We start from the raw sequence: 20493 nt of genomic DNA on the forward strand, positions 1-20493 counted from the left end.
ACAACAGTCAGATCCAGCCAGTTAATGCCCAATGACAATCTCATTTCTGGCATGTCTGGACTTGTTTACTCAATGTTTACACAGCCTTGTGTTAGATTTGATCCTTGGTGAGGTGAACCATATTTGTTTTATTCTCTTTGGAAAATATATCTGTTCTAGTTATAATATTGAGCAGTTGCTTGGGGCAACAAACAATATGCAGCGTTATAGTCTTGTGTGGGAGGGAAATTGATTCATGTGTACTCAGACCCAGATTCAACAATTTCAACTATTACATCTAAAATCAAACTCAATACCAATCTCTGTTTATTCTACTGTATGCTCTGTTGACTGTATATGCATAGGAAACTGTCTACATACTATTAGCAACATTTAGCTATATACAGAAATTGTGTTTGGTTCATTTAAAGATATTTCCCAAATCAATATCCTCTGAATTCCTGGCCTTGAATTGTAAATGCAAAAATCACAGCAGAGGATTTCCAGTGCATCTCAGAAAAAGGTTATTGTTGGATCATAACTGTAAATGAGCCAGAGAGGTCAAAACATTAAGCATTCTCAATTGTCTACACTCTGCAGAGAGACAAATGTCAAAATTTGCTAGCTAATGAGGTGAAATTTTAACCAATGTGATTTCAACAAATCTGAGGTCAGCTATTTATTTTGGTAAATAAATCCCATTATTATTACTACTTTTATTACTATTCATTTAATGAACCAGGATGATTTACAGTAGTATACTTAGTTTGTATTTCTCATTATTTTTTTAAAGTGAGGATTCTCATTACATTCTCATTACTGTCATATACAGTAACAGAAATCATCCTGTCCTGACACGTTGTATTTTTATTTTTTAATAAAATCAGCTTAAACTAAAGAAATTAGAACAAAAAGGCATGTCTCCACGATGTATTTATACTATGAAATGTATAAATGTTTCAACTTTTCTTTTGATTTTGAGGTCAAATATGACCTGTACATGTTCTTGACAGCATTATCGAAACAGTTTGATGCTGTGATGTTTCTCCACTGACAAAACTCACCCCCTAGTGGACTGCTACGAAAGCGTCGGAATAAACCAATCAAAATACATGAAAACTTCGAGGAGCATAGAGACTTCCGCGACGGACTGCTGCTGTCTGTGATCTTGGAGGGTTAAACACGTTAAGCGATTTGTGTTCGTTCAAAACGTAAAGAATGGTCGCAAAGAATGTAACCTCATGTAACCAAATTCAGCATATCACCACTGCACGAAATCGGAGCATCGGAGAACGAGGATTCACCCCGAGATTAGCCGTGGAGGAAGACAGTGGACGCGTGTGGATGTGTTGACATGCTTAAGATTTTACGAGGTTAGTTCAAAAGAGCACGTTATTCGAACTGCATCAACGTATTATGAAGGATTCTGTTTATATAGACTGATTAGGCTCCGGTGGGCGTCAGAATGATGAAGATGCGACACCTGTAACCTGTCCAACGGAGTCACGTGACCACTTGGAAGCCGTGTTTAGAGTTGAGAAGCAACGGGTGTGTGTTCTTATTTTGGTTTGGTTGGTTTTGGTTAGTCCGGCGGACTTGGTGTAGTCTAATGATTAGACGTCTGTGTGGTAATCGAAAATATGTAGGTTAAAATCCCACGAAGGTCAGATTAAGTATCTCCATAACCAGAGGTTAATCTAGGAGGATTGGTTCTTTAATAAATTACTTTGCGTCAATTAAATGGCATCTAATTAGAAGTTTTTAGCTTTTATAATGTGATATAGAACTAAATGTATTTATATTAAATTGAAAACGTAATATCTTCTTTATAACCGGCTAAATGTATGTGGGTGGATGACAAATACATGAAGATTTATGTGGTTAAAAATATAATGATGTTGAAACTTATAAATAATTTTTAAGTTTTTAAGTGTGATACATTTTTTTCCAAGTACAAATACTTCACATAGTCTTACAGTTAATACGAGGTTGAAAAATTGTGTAATAATTATACAAGAATTATAAAAAATATTTTAGAATTGTTTTAGATATACAATGTATTCAGGTCCCTTATTTTTTTTTTCTTCACATTTTGTTATGATGCAGCCTTATGCTATAATGCTTTATTTATTTTTTTCACATCAATCTACAATCCATACCCCATAATGACAAAGCAAAAACCAGATTTTTGATAAATTAATTCTTTGCAAATAATGAACTTTGAAAATGTATTAGAAAGACAACTTGAAATATCACATTGACATTCGTTTTCAGACCCTTTGCTATGACACTTGAAATTTAGCTCAAATGCATCCCATTTCTCTGGATGATCTTTGAGATGTTTCTACATGATTCTACTTGATTCAAGTCCACCTTTGGCAAATTCAATTGATTGGACATGATTCGTAAAGACACAAACCTATCTATATAAGGTTTCACAGCTGAAAATGCATATCAGAGCAAAAACCAAGCCATGAGGTCAAAGGAACTGCCTGTAGAGCTCAGAGATAGGGTTGTTTCAAGGCACAGATCTGGTGAAGGCTACAAAATATTTATAAAATTTCGGCTGCATTAAAGGTTCCCAATAGCAGAGTGGCCTCCATAATTCTTAAATGGATGAAGTTTGGAACAATTAGGACTCTTCCTAGAGCTGGCTGGCCACCCAAACTGAGCAATCGGGGGAGAAGGGCCTTGGTAAGAGAGGTAACCAAGGACCAAGAACACTCTGGTTGAGCTTGATCATGTGTGGAGATGGGAGAAATTTGCAGAAGGACAACCATCACTGCAACACTTCACCAATCTGGACTTTATGGCAGAATGGCCAGATGGAAGCCTCTCCTCAGTGCAAGACATGTAAAAAAAACACCTAAAGGACTCTCAGACTTTGAGAAACAAGATTCTCTCGTCTGATGAAACAAATATTTAACTGTTTGGCCTCATTTCCAAGTGTCATGTCTGGTGGAAACGAGGCTTCGCTTATCACTTGCACAATACCATCCCAGTGGCCAAGCATGGTGGTGGTAGCATCATGCTGTGTGGGTGTTTTTCAGCATCAGGGACTGGGGAACCGGTCAGGGTTTAAGGAAAGCTGAACGCAGCAAAATACAGATATATCCTGAATGAAAACCTGGTCCAAAGTGCTCAGGACCTCTCAGACTGGGCCGAAGGTTCACCTTCAAACAGGACAATGACCCTAGCACACAGCCAAGACAATGCAAGAGTGGCTTAGGGACAACTCTGTGAATGTCCTTGAGTGGCCCACCCAGAGCCCGGACTTGAACCCAAGTGAATATCTCTGGAGAGACCTTAAAAAGGCTGTCCACTAATAGTCCCCATCAACCTGACAGAGCTTGAGAGGATCTGCAAAGAAGAATGGCAGAAAATCCCCAAAGCTTGTCGCATCATGCCCAAAAAGACTTGAGGCTGTAATTGATACCAAAGGTGCTGCAACTAAGTACTGAGTTAAGGGTCTGAATACTTATGTCAATGTGATATTTCAATGTGAAAGTTATCAAAAATCAGTTTTTTGTTTTGTCATTATGGTGTATGGAATGTGTACTGAGCATTTTAGCTTAAGGCTGCAACATAAAATGAAGGGGTCTGAATACTTTGAGTGAACTGTAGTACATATAATGGCAGAACCGTGCTGTCACTTCTGTGTCATGTGATGTCAACTACCTATTTATTCGAACACGGTTTAATGCGTTAGAAAAATATTTGAAGCAAAGTGTTATTTGTCACAGTTGCAATCATAGACAGGTGAGGGATTAAAAGTAATAGGCGTTTTGAGCCTCAGACATTGTAAGTAGTGTCCAGTTGTGCTGTCTTGGCAATATATAATTAAATACTTTATATAAGGTGGTAAACCTGTGACTAAAGCAGGGCTCCAGACTAAAAATTTGACATTGGCTCCTAAACTAAAACATTAAAGAGCCAAATGGCTGTTTTTTTGCCGCCAAATCACAGAATTGCTCGATTTAGATTGCTGTTCAGAAACAAGATAAAAGCCAAAGAAAAGAAAGACAGCTGATAACCCATTAATCAGAGGTATAATAAACAGTGTATAAATAGTTGAGAAGAAACTTATGTTTGTATTCCCTTTTGTTTCATAAATGTTCACACTCCTTTCATAATTTATATAAATAGAAAAAATTATTTAGTACTGCTCTTCAGAATCTACATAGCAGATACATAAAGTATAGTATGCATATAGTAGTGTGTCGCTTTCTTGAGCATCAATGAATGTTTGCACCTTGTGTAATAATTGTGTGCAAGTCCCTCAATAGACATTTTTCTCACTCAGGGTTTTGGAACGCGAAGTAAAAGATTGCAGGGTAAACTTCAACAGCAGTGAATGGGAGTGAATGGGAAACCACAGTAAATCATATTTTCACTAACCAATTCGCTCCATGAGCCAAATAAAAAATCCTCTATTACATTTGAATGTCTTTCCAGAAGAAAAAAAATATCAAGCGGTGGATTAAGACAGTCAGATGGGAGAAGATCCCAAATTTACTGTCACTATCCCAGCAGCTGTAATAGAAACCCCCTCAAAGCTGTGTTAATTATTTTTTAAACTAATTCCAGGGAAATATAACACAAAGAATAATGTTATAAACCTACTCTCAATATTTAAAATAATTATTATATGAAAAGTTTGCTAGATTTACACTGCTAAATAAGGCGTAAAACACGTAATCACAGTCTGTGAAAAAGGTCTGTGTCAAAATTTGTATATATATATATATATATATATATATATATATAATTTAAATTGTATTAAATATTGCCTCAGTCTTTCAGTTTCAGTACAGATGTCCCAGACACAGAGACTACAAGAGTGCAAATTGAATGAAATCTCAGAAGCAGTTTAATGTGCCACTCCAATCCCAATATATATTAAAATACCAGAATAAAAAAAGTGGTACACAATACGGGACTTTTAATTATAAAGAAGCCCAAAATACAAATGGCACCCTTATGTCTGTGCTCCCAGTTGTGAGCTCATGGCTGATTTGCTAAGAAAGTAAATCTGTTTTGGGTGATTCATGAAAAAGATCCGATTCAAAATAGTAACTTTCATGACTCTCTCACGTTGGGTTTGTTGTTGCGTGTGGTGCAGCGAGCTCGTCATCACAAATGAATGGGTGAAAAGCTGTGCGAGACACACTGGTGAGCGCTCTAAGATGTATTCAATATTTCACAAGATGGTATCTTACAAAACTGCGTATGAACGCACACATAAAAATTTACAGGGCTCCAGACTGTGACTGAAATGGTCGAAAATGTGACAATAATTTAAAATCTAGTCAGTATAGAGTTTGTATTCAAAGAATTTATGCATTTCTATGCTCAGCCTTTATTTTTTGAGAGTTTTTGTTCCAGTGCCAGTTCACAGCAGTAACCCGCGCAATGCTGAAAATAGAAAACAAACAATCGATAGAATGTACCGTCACTCATCACTGCTGGTTAGGACAAAAACTCTGATTATCATAGAAAATAGATATGTATATGTATATTCTGTATATTGTATATGTATATTCTCTACCTTGTTGAAAGTTAACGACTTCTCCCATCTCAGAAACTTGGGTATCAAAATGATCTTTGAGTTCCCTAGTCGTAATTACGACTTGAGAGTTGTTCATATGCAACTTCCGAGTGGAAAACTATTTACAATAATTCCGATAGCACATAAAGGCAACAATTTGTCAAGATAATAAAAGTGAATGGTGACAGAAGCTAACTTGCTGCCTAACATCTTCTTTTTGTGTTAAACTGAAGAACAAAAGTCATACGGGTTTGGTCATTCCACATATAGGTGAGTAAATAATGACAGAATTTATTTTTGAGTAAACTATACCTTTGAATTAGAGATGCACTGATCGACCGGCCAGGGACCGGAATTAGCCGATTTTCCGCATGCTCGGCCTGGACCAGTAACCGGCCGGTCAGCCTCACGTCTTACCGATTCCAAGCCGGTCCGTTTTGTTGCCAGCGGCGCAGGCAATAACGTCAGAGCCGCATGTAAACATGTCATTGGCGTGGGAGATCTTCACTGTGTGAGTGAAGAATACATAAAGTTCGAAATGTGTAATAATTGTAAGGCCAAGGTAAACCGTGGGGGAACCACCACAATAACTTTCGGATCAACAAACCTAATTAGACATTTAAAACACCATCACCCAGCTGAAAATGCCCATTTTAAAAAAGAAGCTAAAAAGTGAAAGCGGCTAAAGCTAGCCAGAGCTCAGAGCCAGCCACAAGTCAGCAGCCTCTCCTATCATTCCTTGGTATGAGCAACGAAAATACCAAAGCAATTACGAGGAAAATTATGGAATTCATGGCCCTGGATGACCAGCTGTTCTCCATAGTTGAGGACAGAGGGATCAGAAATCTGATACATTTCCTCGATACAGAGTATGAGGTACTTTCCGTCGTCATGTTGCCCGAGTTGTTTAATCTTGTGTCATGTAACACACGCAACGCAGCCTGTTATCTGTCAACATTTGGGTACACAAATCCGGGAGAGGGGAGGGGGGGTGCTGGATGGCAGAGGCAGGCTAAATACATACAAATTGTGCCGTTGTGATTTAACGTAATTTTTCCCACCGTGTCCGATATTAAAGTCAGTGCGACACACATTGCAAAAGGCGTGGGCATTGTCGATATGGCTTCGGGATATGAAATTCAATTCTTCCATCCAGCTGTTGTTAAATGTACATGTATATTTAGTTTTTTTCACCGGAGCACCAGCTGAGTCTTCTCCTCCCCTCTACCAGTGATGCTTGATTTAACATCCCGCGTCTACTGCCTGCGCAGATATCAACAGCGCAAATGGGTTTTAGGTTGCCAGATTGTGGTCATAAATGATTTGTAATTTGTATGATGTGTCGATTGTGTGAGTAGGATGTGTTTCATTCAAGATCTGGCAACTGGACCACCTTGGAATAATATATTGATTTGATTATTCATATATCGTGGTTTGGGCCATACAAATTACGGGAGTTTTTTTGGGAAAAACAGGAGTGTTGACAGGTATGCAAGCCGTTCCCGAAGCAGTGTTCAGTTTTACAACTGATATTTGTACATCTAACGTAAGTTGAGCGTATTGGACACTTCAGTTTTTCATATCTTTGGAATTGTTTTGTTAGACGAGTAATAAAGAGAAAAAGGTCCATCCATCCATCCATCCATCCATCGTCAACCGCTTATCCTGTGTACAGGGTTGCGGGGGGCTGGAGCCTATCCCAGCTGAGAAAAAGGTCCATTTATAAAAATAGTGGAAAATGACATCTGTTATATAAAGCAACTCATTTGCAGTTAATTGTTATTTCTACCTCTTTCCAGTCACAGAGCACTTTATTTTGAGAGTTGTTTAAGTGAGAGAAGATCCTGTAACTTAGTGCAGTTTGGGGGAAATTGTAATGTTTAATAATTTATTTTATTATGAAAATAAAATTTAGCATTGAAGAAAGGTAGATTTTGTTTGTATATGTGGTCAATAATAGTTCTTAGAAAGAAAATCGGAATCAGAAAAAATCGGTATCGGCAGGTCACACTTTTAAGAAATCGGAATTCGAAATCGGCCAAGAAAATTGTGTGACAAGAGGCATACTTTGGCCTCTGCTTTTGAATTGTTACCATCTGGCCGACGGTATTGTGTTCCTCGTTGTATGAAAAACAGGTCCAAATGATCTTTTATCACTCAAGCAATTACATTTTAAATTCTTCTTTTAATAGAAGTTAACTGATGACCATCTGGTCTGGTCATTCATTCATTCATTCCATTCATTATTCCCTTTTTCTATATACTGTCTATGTTGTTTATATATGCCAATCATGATTTCTGATGTTTGTGTTATTATGCTGCAAACCCATTTTCTGTACAGGGACAAATAAGCTAACTAACTAACTAGAAGTCTAGGCAACCAGCGGAAATATTCAAAGCAATATTATGTTTTAATTTTTATGATTTTTTTTTTATGATATGTCCCATATCACTTGCACATCCTCTTGAAATACTTTAAAAAGCACACACATATATACTATATTATTTGGCTACTTTGTTATTTATTTGACTCATTTACCCAAAAGAACACACAATACCGTAATTAGAGAGAGAATCCCCTCTGGAGCAATCTAGGGTTGGTTGCCTCCCTCAAGGGCGCAATGGTTAGAGGATTCATGGATCCGCCATAACAGTTTGAGCCTGCAACCTCTGGGCAGGCAGCCTGGATCTTTAACCACAACACTACCCCACCCCCATCATATGTTGTTCATTAGGTACTTGGTGATTTAGATATTGGGTTGTGTGTAAAAGATACACTCACAGTACTGTATTTTTTGTAACAAAGTTCATAGCTGCTTAGTGGAGGCTATTCTTACTTGTTTTATGACTTCCACATAATTTTGCAGTCATCTGGAGCATGTCCATGAGTTCTCACTCTCTTAAGAGAAAGTGTACAGACAAAGAAAGAGAAAGAAATGCTACAATAAATGACATCATGCATCTGTGTTTAAACTTTGACCCCAAACCCTAACTCCTCCCATACTCATGCTCTCTTTCTCTCTCTCAGTCAGCTATTTCACTTCATGCTATGACATGTTGAGGAGCAGGAGGGGAGGAGATGAAGGACCAGAAAAACCGGTAAGCAGCTGGGACCCAGAGAGAGTATGCGAAAGGAGGAGGAGATTTCAGCCCGGACAGAAAAACCATAAGACCTGTGAGGAGGAAGAAAGGAGCAACAAAAAGACATGAAGAGTAAGGAGAAAAACATTTGAGGTGAAATTCAGATTTTCATGGAGAAAACATAAAGGGAAAAGAAGATACAGTATTTGTCAAGTAAGATTCTGTGGTTTTCTTTCTCTTTCGCTAACTGTCTTTCTCAATCTTTCTCTTTCGCAAACTAGCATTTCTTTATTACTCAGGACAATTTAAGTTTAGGGATGGGTCAGCACTGTGACTCGCCTGCGTAAACGAGCTACATTTTCACTTACATGGGAGTTTGACAGATATGTTCTAACCCTCTCTCATTCTTCTCTCTCTCTCAATCTTTTCTTCTCACATGGAATAGACAGACTTTAACAAGCCTCATTTAGACCAGAAGACAGACTGTTGTGCCAAGCTGTTTAACTCTTGCTTTGTGTTTGTTTTGTTTTACAGGGCAATTTCTAACTAGTAGCATTACTTTTTTTAATGACATTGCAAAATACAAACACACCTGCAGTCAACAGTCATCTAAGGACACTCTCTCTGATTCTCAATTTTAATTCACGTAAACTTTCAATACCAAACATTTGCATGCAGCACAACTGCCATCTGCCTTTTCTAACTGCAGTGCAGGCATTGGAGATCCCAAGAGTATCTGCTGCACTTGTTCTATGTAGGACTATGGAAGAAGGTGCATCCTCATGGTTTGTCAAATTTTGTCTCCAGAGTGCCAGGTGAGGGGCATGTTACCCAGCTTGTTACAAGGCCGGCGGTTCTACTGCCGTGAATGGGCCCTCGAGAAGCTTCAAAAATGTCTAGAGGCACGAGATGCCACCAAGGGAGTGGAGGGAACGGTTCATGCCTCTCCAGGGGTGCTAGTGACAGGGGGCCCTGGAACCGGTAAGACGGCCCTCTGCACAGAGCTGGTTTGGCCCCAGTCAGAAGCATGCAGGGCAGCAGACTTGGCATCACGGTGTCTGGCCTGGCACTATTGCCAGCGGGAAGATGCAAGCAGTATTGAGGTGTGGAGATTTGTACTGGGGCTAGTTGAACAGCTGAAGGAGAGCCCACTTCTCGGACCAAATTATGTAAAAGTGATAAGCAGTCCTGCCATTGCTGCTGTCCTGGAGCCCCTTTACTGCCAAAGAGCACCTGATGACACTTTTAAAAGGTTGGTTTATTAATGTAATACAGTGTATGGTCTGTATGTAACACTGCTTTGCTCTACTAAGTAAGGCGATTCTTTTAACAGTTAACAGCCTCCCTTTCTGTTTTTTATAAAAATGTAAGCCTGTTTAATGTTGTTGTGTTGTTGCCTCTGCTCTGCAACAAATCACTCGCTATTCTATGTCCCTTTGGACTGTTTTCTGTTTGCCTTTAGTTCCCTAAGCATTTCATGTTTGCTCTGTACTCTTGTGAGGAATCCCAGATGTTTCACAGAGCTCTGCATTTGGTGTTCCCTCACACACTTCCTCTGTATTTCACATTGTTTGTGCAAGGAACATTACACATCAGCTGGGCCTTTTAATGGCTTAAACATTATGTTGTGATTCTAGTCTAACAGAGTCTACTTAAGTTATCTCCAGCCTGTAAAGGTCTCAGGCCCCAGAAAAGTTCTTAAATGGATTGTTCACCCCAAAAGGAACATTTTCATGGTGCTTCAAACCCTTATGACTTGCTTTCTTCCGTGGAACACCAAAGGAGATATCAGGCTGAATGTGTAGCCTCAGTCACCATTCATGTTCATTGTATGGGAAAAAAAAAACATGTAGCGAAAATGAATGGAGACAGGCAGGAGAGAGGCCATTGTTCTCCTTTTCTGCCAAATTTATTTACTTCTCTCATCACAATAATGATGCCTATTCACAGTTTTCACTATAGTCCAACATTAAGTGCAGATGGATGACGCTTTTTACAACATTCAGGAAAAAAATGGCAAAGGCATATAAATTTGCCCCTAGTTTGTGGAGTTGGGGCCCTTGGTGAGGTTGCCATGCTGACAACTCTTTCTTTTCATTTTCTTTTTCTTTCTTCTGTTAGTGTTTACTGTTTGCTTACACTAGTGCTTCAGTTTTTCCCTTTACAGTGATGAGGTACAGGCCCACATTCCACATTTCCCTTACACATGCTGACAAACTGCTGTTATGTTTTTCTCTGGTCCATGTGAGAGAAGTAGTTTAGAGGTGACATGTGAGAGTCAGTCCCTTCTGTATTTACTAACATGCTGTCTGATGTACATAAGATATCATTACCACAAGTAAAGTGTTCATTTAACACAAACAACCAAGGCTTTCCACTTTGAGGACAATATTATGAGGACATGTATTTGTGTCATTTAGATTTGTACACAAAAAGTATTATTCTGGGTTAAATACGCTTTAAGTCTGTTCCATGCTGTCGATTATCATAGAAAATAATTTTGACTTTTTGTTTGCCAGTTCTTAAAGCTCTGCAGATAGTGCTTTTATTGTTTACCCTGGTAAGTTTCTTGAACATTATTGTGAAATATAGATTAAATCAGTAAATGTTCTGGCAATTTAAATAATTAAATTGTAACTAAATCAATTTAGCACATTCTTATTGTAAGTTATGACTCCTTGTGTTTTGGCAGTGAAGTCTTGCAAATGATTCTAGCTAAACTAGTGCAGGACTGCAATTCCTGTAATATTCAGCTGCCTGACCATGACCAAATCTTAAAACCTCCCTTGTTGTTCACAACTGAAGGATAACAAAGTCACACCAAGCAATCCCTCAGGCTCCTGCATGATCTAACATAGTCTAACACTTAACTGTTGAATAGTAACACAAAAGCTTGACCACTTTAACTAGCGTGACTAATCCTGGGGTCAAAGTTTACTCATAGCCTGTCTTTGTGGACATAATGAAACAGGAAGTACATTAATTGGGTTGTTCACTGCATGCTGTGATCTGAGTGTGTTAAAAGGGCATTACCTTATCAAATTATGAGAGTCCACGTGGTGGAGATAAGGTAATGGCATGCTGTTTGTTAAAATAACAGCACATTTATTATTTTACGTTTTATGGCAAGAGTGTGGGAGAGGAACGTTTTGAATCCTTTAACCAAAATAGACAAAATTAGACCTGCTGTTTATATTTTACTATTAAAATAATAAAGTGTGTATCTTCATTATCAATGGAATATGATTATTCTAAATTGTAATTGTAAAGAAATAATGGTGAGAAATTCTAAATGACAGATTATAATAATATGTATTAACAGGAAATCGTCTACGTATTTAAATGTGTTGGCAGTTGATAGTTTACCTGTAATTTTAACTAAGTATGATCAAGAGGTATTATATGGTTTAGAGGCAAGCACTTATATCTGTATGTCCGGTCCAGCAATCTGTAATTTTGTTTAATGAGATCTGAAGTGTTTGTTAAAAGTCAATCATACAATGTCAGGTCAGTGATAAGAGAACTCATAGTAACACACACAAATGAATATGAGACTGATAAGGAAGCAGCACCATCTCACTGTCTGTCGGTATGCCCTGGAAGCAACAGGAAATCACTGAGCTTCCATAGCACTGAGTCACTATGCCTCTACAGCCACACCTCAAGTAAGAAGACATTTAATGAAGCAAAAAAAGAATGAATGAGAATAATAGAGCTTAATGGGGTTCATTGGATGGATGTGAAAGAAAATTTAGTTTTTGTTACAAATACATTACCTACCTAATTATGAATTTAAGGTATAGTTCCCTTACATTTACTTACCCTCATCATGTTGTTCCAAAACTATATGACTTGGTGGAACACACAAGATCTTAGACAGAATGTTAGGAACTGACAGACTCAGTCACCATTTTCTTTCATTGCATCTGTTTTCCATAAAGTGAATGGTGACTGAAGCTGTCAAGCTTTCTGCCTTTTGTGTTGTACAGAAGGACAAAAGTCAAAGGTTTGGAATTGTGAGTAAATGATAACAGAATTTTCATTTTTGGGTAAACTATTCCTGTTTCAACTGTATAAGGATCACACTATTACATTTTCTTTACAAAAGAATTCACCTCTTCTGCTCTCCTGTTTCCCACTCAATAAAGGTCTGCTTCAGTTCTGAACTGAATTTTATTCATAAGTGATGACAAGTCTTTCCTACTTCCAGTTCTTAAAATGATTACTCCTCCTTTGCTTGCTTCTCCCAAATTCTTATTTATAACTCTCTGATTCAATTAAGACTTTGTATCAAGGCCATGGTTCAGATAAGATCAGGGCTGTTAACATAATATCTAAAAGCTTGATGTCAGTGTGATTTACGATGACCACGTTTACATGCACTTAAGAAAGTGTGTTATTTCAGGGTATTTGCAGAAAGCGGTGTTCTGAAACATCATGTAAACGAGAACATCGACTTCCTTAAGCCATTTAAAGGATTAAGATAAAGTGGTTTTGCACACACAGGTTTCTCCAGGAGAAAGATACTTATGTGGCCATGTAAACTCAATCGCAACGTTATAACAGGTTTTTGAAGAGTGTACATGTGCGTGGAACAGGCCAAATAACAAACATAGGATGGAGCCCAACAACAAGTCAACAAAGCATTTCTGGGAGTACAGTGGGAAAAACGTATACACTATAAACTACCCATTTATAAACACCATTGTAAAGTATTGACGGTCCCTCACATTCATGTATAAGCAAACATTGAGGGAATCCTAGATTTTTGCATAAAGGGAAACCCCACTATTGAAGCAATTTTCGCAGGTTGCAATAGAAAGTTAAGGTAACACACAGCAACAACTCTGGAATATCTGGAAATAAAGCGAAGCAAATAAAAATAGTGAAGTCTTCCTTGGATACCATGTTTGTTATTTACACAAGCGTCATGGGGTAATTACATTGCTCTGGAGAAAGCTGCTTACTGACTGAGCCACGTGTATATGGGAGTAAAGAGTACCCGCCGCTTATACAGTGCATGTAAACAAGAACTCTTTCTCACAATACGCTGCTTTCTCGCAATAACCTGTGTTCTCGCAATAACCAACTTTCTGGTGTCCATTTAAATGTTGTCACTCACAGCAGCCTCTTGCTATCAAAGCTCTGGCTAAAGAGTATGAAATGATTGGGGCACTGGTTTCAGTTATGCATAATATGTTTGTATAATACATTTGAACCTCTTTCTCTTTTCTTTTTTTCTTTTAGGGCAGTATTAGAGCCTCTCTTGTCCTTGAAAACACCACTTCACAGTGTGTTTATAGTGGTGGATTCAGTGGACTTGGGGTGTTGTGGAGGTGATGGGGATGAAGAGGGGTTGACATCAGGTGCTGCAACAACTCAGAGTTCCTCTATTGTTGAGCTTCTGCTGAAACACATACAGCTCCTGCCCCACTGGATCTTCCTGGTCTGCTCTGCACGCCGTCAGAGCAAAACAATTTGTAAGATGTTCTCAGGTAAAAACATTGGGACTACCTGATTCACAAACTACTTGGCATAAACATTGGACTAAGCACTCATTAATATTAAAAATGTATTTAACTTATCTATTAGCATAATGTAGCCTCTTTTGTGAGATTACTAGATTTATTACTAATTTCTTCTGAGGGTTGTGCATTGCTTATCATATTTTTTCAATTGCTTATTTTAGTTTAGATTGTATACAGGGACTTTATGTTCTGTTTACAAACCCATGTAGTAACGGCCGAGTCATGTTCCCCACATCTAGTATGCCCACCCAAACATTTGGTTAAAGCTTATGACTTAATTTTTCTGTCTTGTATTCTGTCCATTTATCAAAATATACTCCTGATTTCTTGAATAATTTGTTTTTGTTTATTACTTGGCTTTGTAGTGTTTTGTTTTTCCACTAGATTAAATAACCTGGTCCCACATACTCATTAGCTCTTAGTGGATGACATTTGAAGTACAGAGTTGAGAGATTCACAAGAGTGTGTGAATATTTCTTCATTTTTTAACAAATGTGAATGCAAGGTCATTAACATATTGACTTAAAAGCCTTAAAGAACTTCATATTTTACCTCTGCCCACGAGATGAAAAGAATGGATTTAGATTATGCTTTAGCCATTGATTTTCTTCTGTCTTTCTGTTTAATTACACTGCTGCCATATCTCAACTTTTTCCTCTCTATGCTATAGGTTTTCGGAAGTTGTGTCTGGATGACTTAAGGAAACCTGCGACTGTACGAGATGTACAGCAATATATCCTGAGGAGACTTGACCAGGATGGGGCTCTAAGAAGACAGCTTACACCAGAGACTGCTGAAATGCTAAATCTTTTGCACATCAAAAGTGGTGGCTGCTTCTTGTTTCTTGAACGGGTACTAGATGGTGTTGCTCAAGGTCTAGTAGGACTTAGAGAAATTCGGGACATTCCGGGCACATTGAATGGCCTTTACCTTTGGCTCTGTCAACGACTCTTTCCTCGAAGACTGTTTGGTTATATCAGGCCTTTATTGAATATCCTTTTGGCATCTCCAAAACTTTTAACAGCTGATGAGCTCTACACTATTGCCAAAAGCCGTGATTTCTACCTTTGGCTCGGAGACTTTAAGTCACAGATGGCAGCTCTGGCTCCTCTGTTTGTAGATGGCCCTGGGGGCAGTAAACTCCTCTTTCACAGTAGCTTTGCAGAATGGTTATCTGATGTTAAATACTGTACACAAAAGTTTCTGTGTTGTGTGAAGGATGGACACCTTTCTTTGGCCATGGCCCTCTCTTTTCGAGCCAGTAGTTTAGGTACAGAAGAGACATGCCAGCTGGCCCACCACCTCATCAACAGCAGAGTCCATATAGGGGAACCAGCACTTTTGGCATTGTGGTTACTATGGACTGGGGTTCCAGCTCTAAGTATTGTCACAAATTACTGTTCTGCTAATGTGCCAACACCACCTCATACTTCTCAAACACCTGTATTGGTTCAGCAAGATGTATTACAGCTCTTAATGAAAAGTGGAATTTACTCTGCAACCAGTTCTCCAAACAAGAGTTCTAGTGTGCATGTTCACTGTGTCGGGGGAGGAGGCAGGATTGTTCAGCAGGTATTGCAAAGGGTGGACTCCGTGAAAGCACTTCTTGACAGTGGTGTTAGTGTAAACCATACAGATCCATCAGATGGACGGACTTTATTAGCAGCTGCAGCTCATGCTGGACTTGCAGATGTAGCTGCATTACTGTTAGGCCGTGGGGCAGACTCTTTGCTGAAAGACACCCAGGGACAGACAGCTCTAACACTTGCTGCCAGACAAGGTCATGTGAATGTACTGCAGGTTTTGCTGGACTGGGTCCAGGAGCAAGGGAGTAAAAGTCCTGTTGCTCAAGCCCTGCTGGAGCATTCAGACAATGAAGGATGGACCGCATTGCGCTCTGCTTCATGGGGTGGACACAAGGAAGCTGTGAGACTGCTTCTGGAAGCAGGGGCAGAGGTAGATGGCTGTGATTCAGATTGCCGGACAGCCTTGCGAGCAGCTGCTTGGGGTGGTCATGAGGAAATCCTATTAACCCTTCTTCATCATGGAGCTGAGGTAGACTGTTCAGACAGTGAAGGCCGTACTCCACTAATAGCTGCAGCCTACATGGGTCACAAAGAGGCAGTGGAGATCCTGCTGGATGCTGGTGCTGATGTTAATTTTGCAGATGGGGATGGCAGGACTGCACTCTCTGTTGCTGCCTTATGTGTGCCATCAGCAACTGGAGGACGAGGACATGGAGAGGTTGTTAGCCTTCTGCTGGAGAGAAATGCTAATCTAGAACATAAGGACAGAGATGGAATGACCCCTTTACTACTGGCCGCGTACGAAGGGCATGAGGAAGTGGTGGAACTTCTCTTGGAAGCTGGTGCTGATGTGGATGAAAGCTCTGGAGCTCATCCCTCTGCTATCACCCCTCTTCTTGCAGCTGCAGCTATGGGGCATGCTTGCACAGTCAACCGTTTGCTATTCTGGGGGGCAGCAGTGGATGGCATAGATGGAGAAGGCCGCACTGCTCTCTGCTTGGCTGCTGCAAGGGGTAGTGTTGAAGTTGTAAGAGCACTGTTGGACCGGGGTTTGGATGAGAATCACAAAGATGACCTGGGCTGGACACCATTGCATGCTGCAGCTTGTGAGGGCCACAAAAGTGTGTGTGCAATATTGACAGAGCACAGTAGCATGGCACGTGTAGGTGAGCTTGATGTAGAAGGTCGGAGCCCTCTAATTCTGGCAGCACAAGAAGGGCATTGCAGCACTGTGAGGCTCCTTCTGGACCGCAAGTCGCACATCGATCATCGTGCATATGATGGACACTCTGCGATCAGTGCAGCTGCTTTGCTGGGACTTAGGGAGATTGTAGAGCTACTGATACGTAGAGGGGCTAACACTGATGTCCGAGATGCTGAAGGAAGACCTCTTCTTTATTTGCTAGTTCTGGAGGGCCATTTAGATATGGCAGCCCTGCTCATAGAAAAAGGTGGAGTCCCTTTAGGGTCAAGAGATGTAGAAGGACGAACTGCCCTCCATGTAGCAGCTTGGCAAGGAGACCTGGAGGGTATTGAGCTGTTGTTGAAATATGGAGCTGACGTAAATGCACAAGATCTTGATGGTCGTACACCTTTGCACTCTGTGGCATGGAGGGGCCATGCCGCTGCTGGCAGGCTGCTCCTTAGGTCTAAGGGTCTTGATGTCAACCTGGCCTGCAAACAACAGGGTGCCACAGCACTTAGCATTGCTGCTCAGGAGGGGCATGCTGAAATTGTAGCCATGCTTTTAGAGAGAGGTGCGGAACCAGACAATGTGGACTGTTATGGTCGCAGCCCAGTAAAAGTAGCAGGAAAACAAGGTCATTTTACTATTGTGCGACTTCTGGAGAGCTATGGAGCAAAGCCCTTTACAGGCCTCACACCATTCTCACGCAGTTGTGCTCCCAACACTTTTTACCCTTCATCAACAGTAAAAACCCAGGTGTCACTCAGCTCAAGAGAGATGGGTGTCAATGGATTGCTACCTACTTCTTCGTCCTCAACCTCTGTTTCTGCCTCCTGTTCCCCTGCTTCCACAGCAGAGCATTTCCACTCCATGCCTGCCTCACAGACCTCGTCCTCCACATGCCACTCCCTTGCCACAGCACAGACTGTACCTGCAGACAGCCTAAATTTCATCCAGCAGATACAGCAACATTCACTTCCTCGTTCCCGTAGTCGGCCTTCCACCTTGCCTCACGCTGGCTCTAATCCTGCTAGTCTTCAGGGCAGAGCTTCAAGGCATAAACAAAAGGCTTCACCCAAGGGCAGTCCCACACACAAACAGTGCATCTTTAATGAACTGCTGGTCTCAGACAAACCCTTAAAAGAACTTGGATCATCAGGGGATGGTGACTGCCTCTTAGAACCTAAAACTCATTACATCATAGAAAATGTGATGGAAAAGAGCCTCAAACACGCTGGAGGAGTAGACCTAAAATGGAACTCAGTTATGGCTTCCTTAGGAGTAATGCCGAACCAAGAGGGCCCAATTAGACAGACAAAAAATAGGGAAAGCCCCCCTTTGGGGTATCCACCTCTTCATCTTCAATCTCATGCACAAATAGATAATTGGGGGAGCATTCAAAAGACATCCACATCTCCAACCACTGACCTTTCATCTATTTCCTCAGTTAGTGCCTTACCTGATAAAACTGTGTTTAACATGACAACTGACCCCCAGCTGAATCTCAAACAGGCAATTAAGCTGCAGTTTGAAGGGCCAACCAGTGCAGCACTTTACAAGCGAGAAACACCTCTCTGAGGTGAGACATTAACTGAAGTGTCTGATATAGAAGACCATTTGTTATTTTTCATGGATATTTAAAGTATTTTAATGTTTTTATAATTCACATATTTGGATGTATAGTATGCATATATGTTGCCTTTCAGGGAGTTGTCAGATATGCCAGATGGAAGTGAAGTACAATGTGCTTTGAGCTGCAGTCTTTATGTTCTGCTCTTGGAATGTCAGGAATGCTAATGACAACTTTGTCTGTTGTTGGAAAATCTGAACATTTAGGACTTCAAAGAGGTGATGGTTGTATGGGCAGTCACTGCACTGTGTGTGGGAATTCTTGAGAGTAGAGTTGGATGGCAAATGAGAGTCATAACACACTGACTTCCACCTCTCTCTAACCCATTGACCCCAAAGCACAAAAGAAGGAGAGGAGAGACAGAGAGAGCCTGGAGGAACCTGAATTCAAAAGATCAAGCTGTGTACATTCCAAAGCTTTTTCTCTTTATCCCATCATAACAGAGAGCAGCTGTCACTCTCTCATAGTCACACATACAATAACAGGAAAATATATTTACTTTAAGAGGGACACTTGTGAATATGTCCTCTGTTGTAATTGTGCATTTGCAAAAGTCGCCATACTTGTACCCCAGGGGTTTTCAATTAAAGACATTACTAAATTGTTATAGACAGTACAGATATTTCTTTTTGCAGTGTCATTCACACACAATGTGGTTCAAAAGTGCCAGGTAATGATAGAAATTGCACTTTCATTTTATATTGACGAAAAATAAGAGCTAATAAGAATGAGGCCAACATGTTAACACCTTTATGGTAAAATATGTACAGAAGTACCCAGGATCGGACTTGCTGGGCAATAAGGGCTTCTTCAAAAGAACACCCATGGATACCACTACAAAATGTTAACTGTTGCTTTGTGGCTTTGTTTGCCAGATGTTATTTGATGACTTGATCAGTAATGTTTGTGTCTTTTAAAGATGTGCAAAATTTGATGGACTGTTTGATTTTTGGATCTGCATATATGTTACTACTTTTTTTTTACATCTGTTCCATCATCTGTTGCTGAATTGTGCTGTTCTGTATGTTGACATTGTAATGGTTTCTTTTTCCATTGTGGTGCTGTGAAATTAGGATTAGACTGAAAACAATTGAGATGTGACCAATCGTGCGTTGCCATGTCACTAAAGCTGTTTTATCCAGCATGGTTCTTCTGAGTACTGTTAGCTAACTGTGTTGACAAATCCATGCATGGAACAGTTTATCAAGCTGTACCAAACCGCATTCTGATGGAAATGCTACTGATGCCTTTACCATGATCTGCATCATTTGCCCTGATGAAATGAATCTTAAATTTACCAGGAGCTTGAGTTTTTCATTCACACATACTGTTTTGTCAACAGTGAATCATTTACCTATCAGCCAGGCAGATGTAAGATTTTAAATTGCCAGTTGGGGCAATGGGATGAAGAGAGTAAGTTACTGTTTGAGAAGCAAAAGACAAAAAGGTATTGAGAAAGGAAGGTATGTGTGATCTCATGCTTATTAGAGGACAAGTAGTGTTGAGTGGAAGGATAAAAACTGTGGTCACAAAAACCTTCTAGGAAACAAGATGGGAGAGAGTGATGTGAATTTAACACTTCACCATAGGTAATATATCATGTTTATACTATTTTGTATGTTACATTTTATTAAGATGCACTAATTAAAACAATGTTTATGATTAAACTTTCCTGGTTAATTATATGAATATGTGCTTTTTAGTTTGCCTGCAGCAGATCATATAGCATCACTCACACATATAGAGTTTGTATGTAATGTAAGTTTACTTCACTCACATTTGTGCTGTATTAACATTTCAGGTGTGTGTTGTGCTATGTTATTATTAAAATACAGTTTCATTGAAATCATAGGAACAGCTTAAAGGTATACTGAAAATGTCTGTCAATTATTCACCTTTATATTGTTGGATACATGCATACATTTCATTGCATGAAAACGCAATATTTAGCCACATTATGTTTTTGTGCATTGTTGTGCAGTGTATAGGAATGCAAATTATTTAAAAAAAATTAT

The 20493-nt window shown here is 39.7% G+C and overlaps 1 protein-coding gene across 4 annotated transcripts; it reads left to right on the forward strand.

Annotated features, from left to right (window-relative positions):
• Positions 1 to 1118: 1118 nt before the first annotated feature.
• Positions 1119 to 20147, forward strand: LOC127655343 (ankyrin repeat domain-containing protein 50-like). 4 transcript variants are annotated; one of them, XM_052143105.1, is made up of 6 exons: positions 1119 to 1352; positions 8556 to 8821; positions 9143 to 9860; positions 13856 to 14103; positions 14807 to 18427; positions 18685 to 20147. In XM_052143105.1, the coding sequence occupies exons 3-5, from the start codon at positions 9391 to 9393 to the stop codon at positions 18424 to 18426; spliced, it is 4338 nt and encodes a 1445-aa protein (XP_051999065.1). In that variant the 5' UTR covers positions 1119 to 1352; positions 8556 to 8821; positions 9143 to 9390; the 3' UTR covers position 18427; positions 18685 to 20147. The 4 variants fall into 4 exon arrangements, with proteins under 4 accessions (XP_051999065.1, XP_051999064.1, XP_051999067.1 ...); XM_052143104.1 differs by having other exon boundaries at positions 14807 to 20147; XM_052143107.1 differs by having other exon boundaries at positions 9416 to 9860; positions 14807 to 20147.
• Positions 20148 to 20493: the final 346 nt, after the last annotated feature.

Source organism: Xyrauchen texanus, chromosome 14, assembly GCF_025860055.1.
Source record: "Xyrauchen texanus isolate HMW12.3.18 chromosome 14, RBS_HiC_50CHRs, whole genome shotgun sequence".
NCBI classification, from domain to species: domain Eukaryota; kingdom Metazoa; phylum Chordata; class Actinopteri; order Cypriniformes; family Catostomidae; genus Xyrauchen; species Xyrauchen texanus.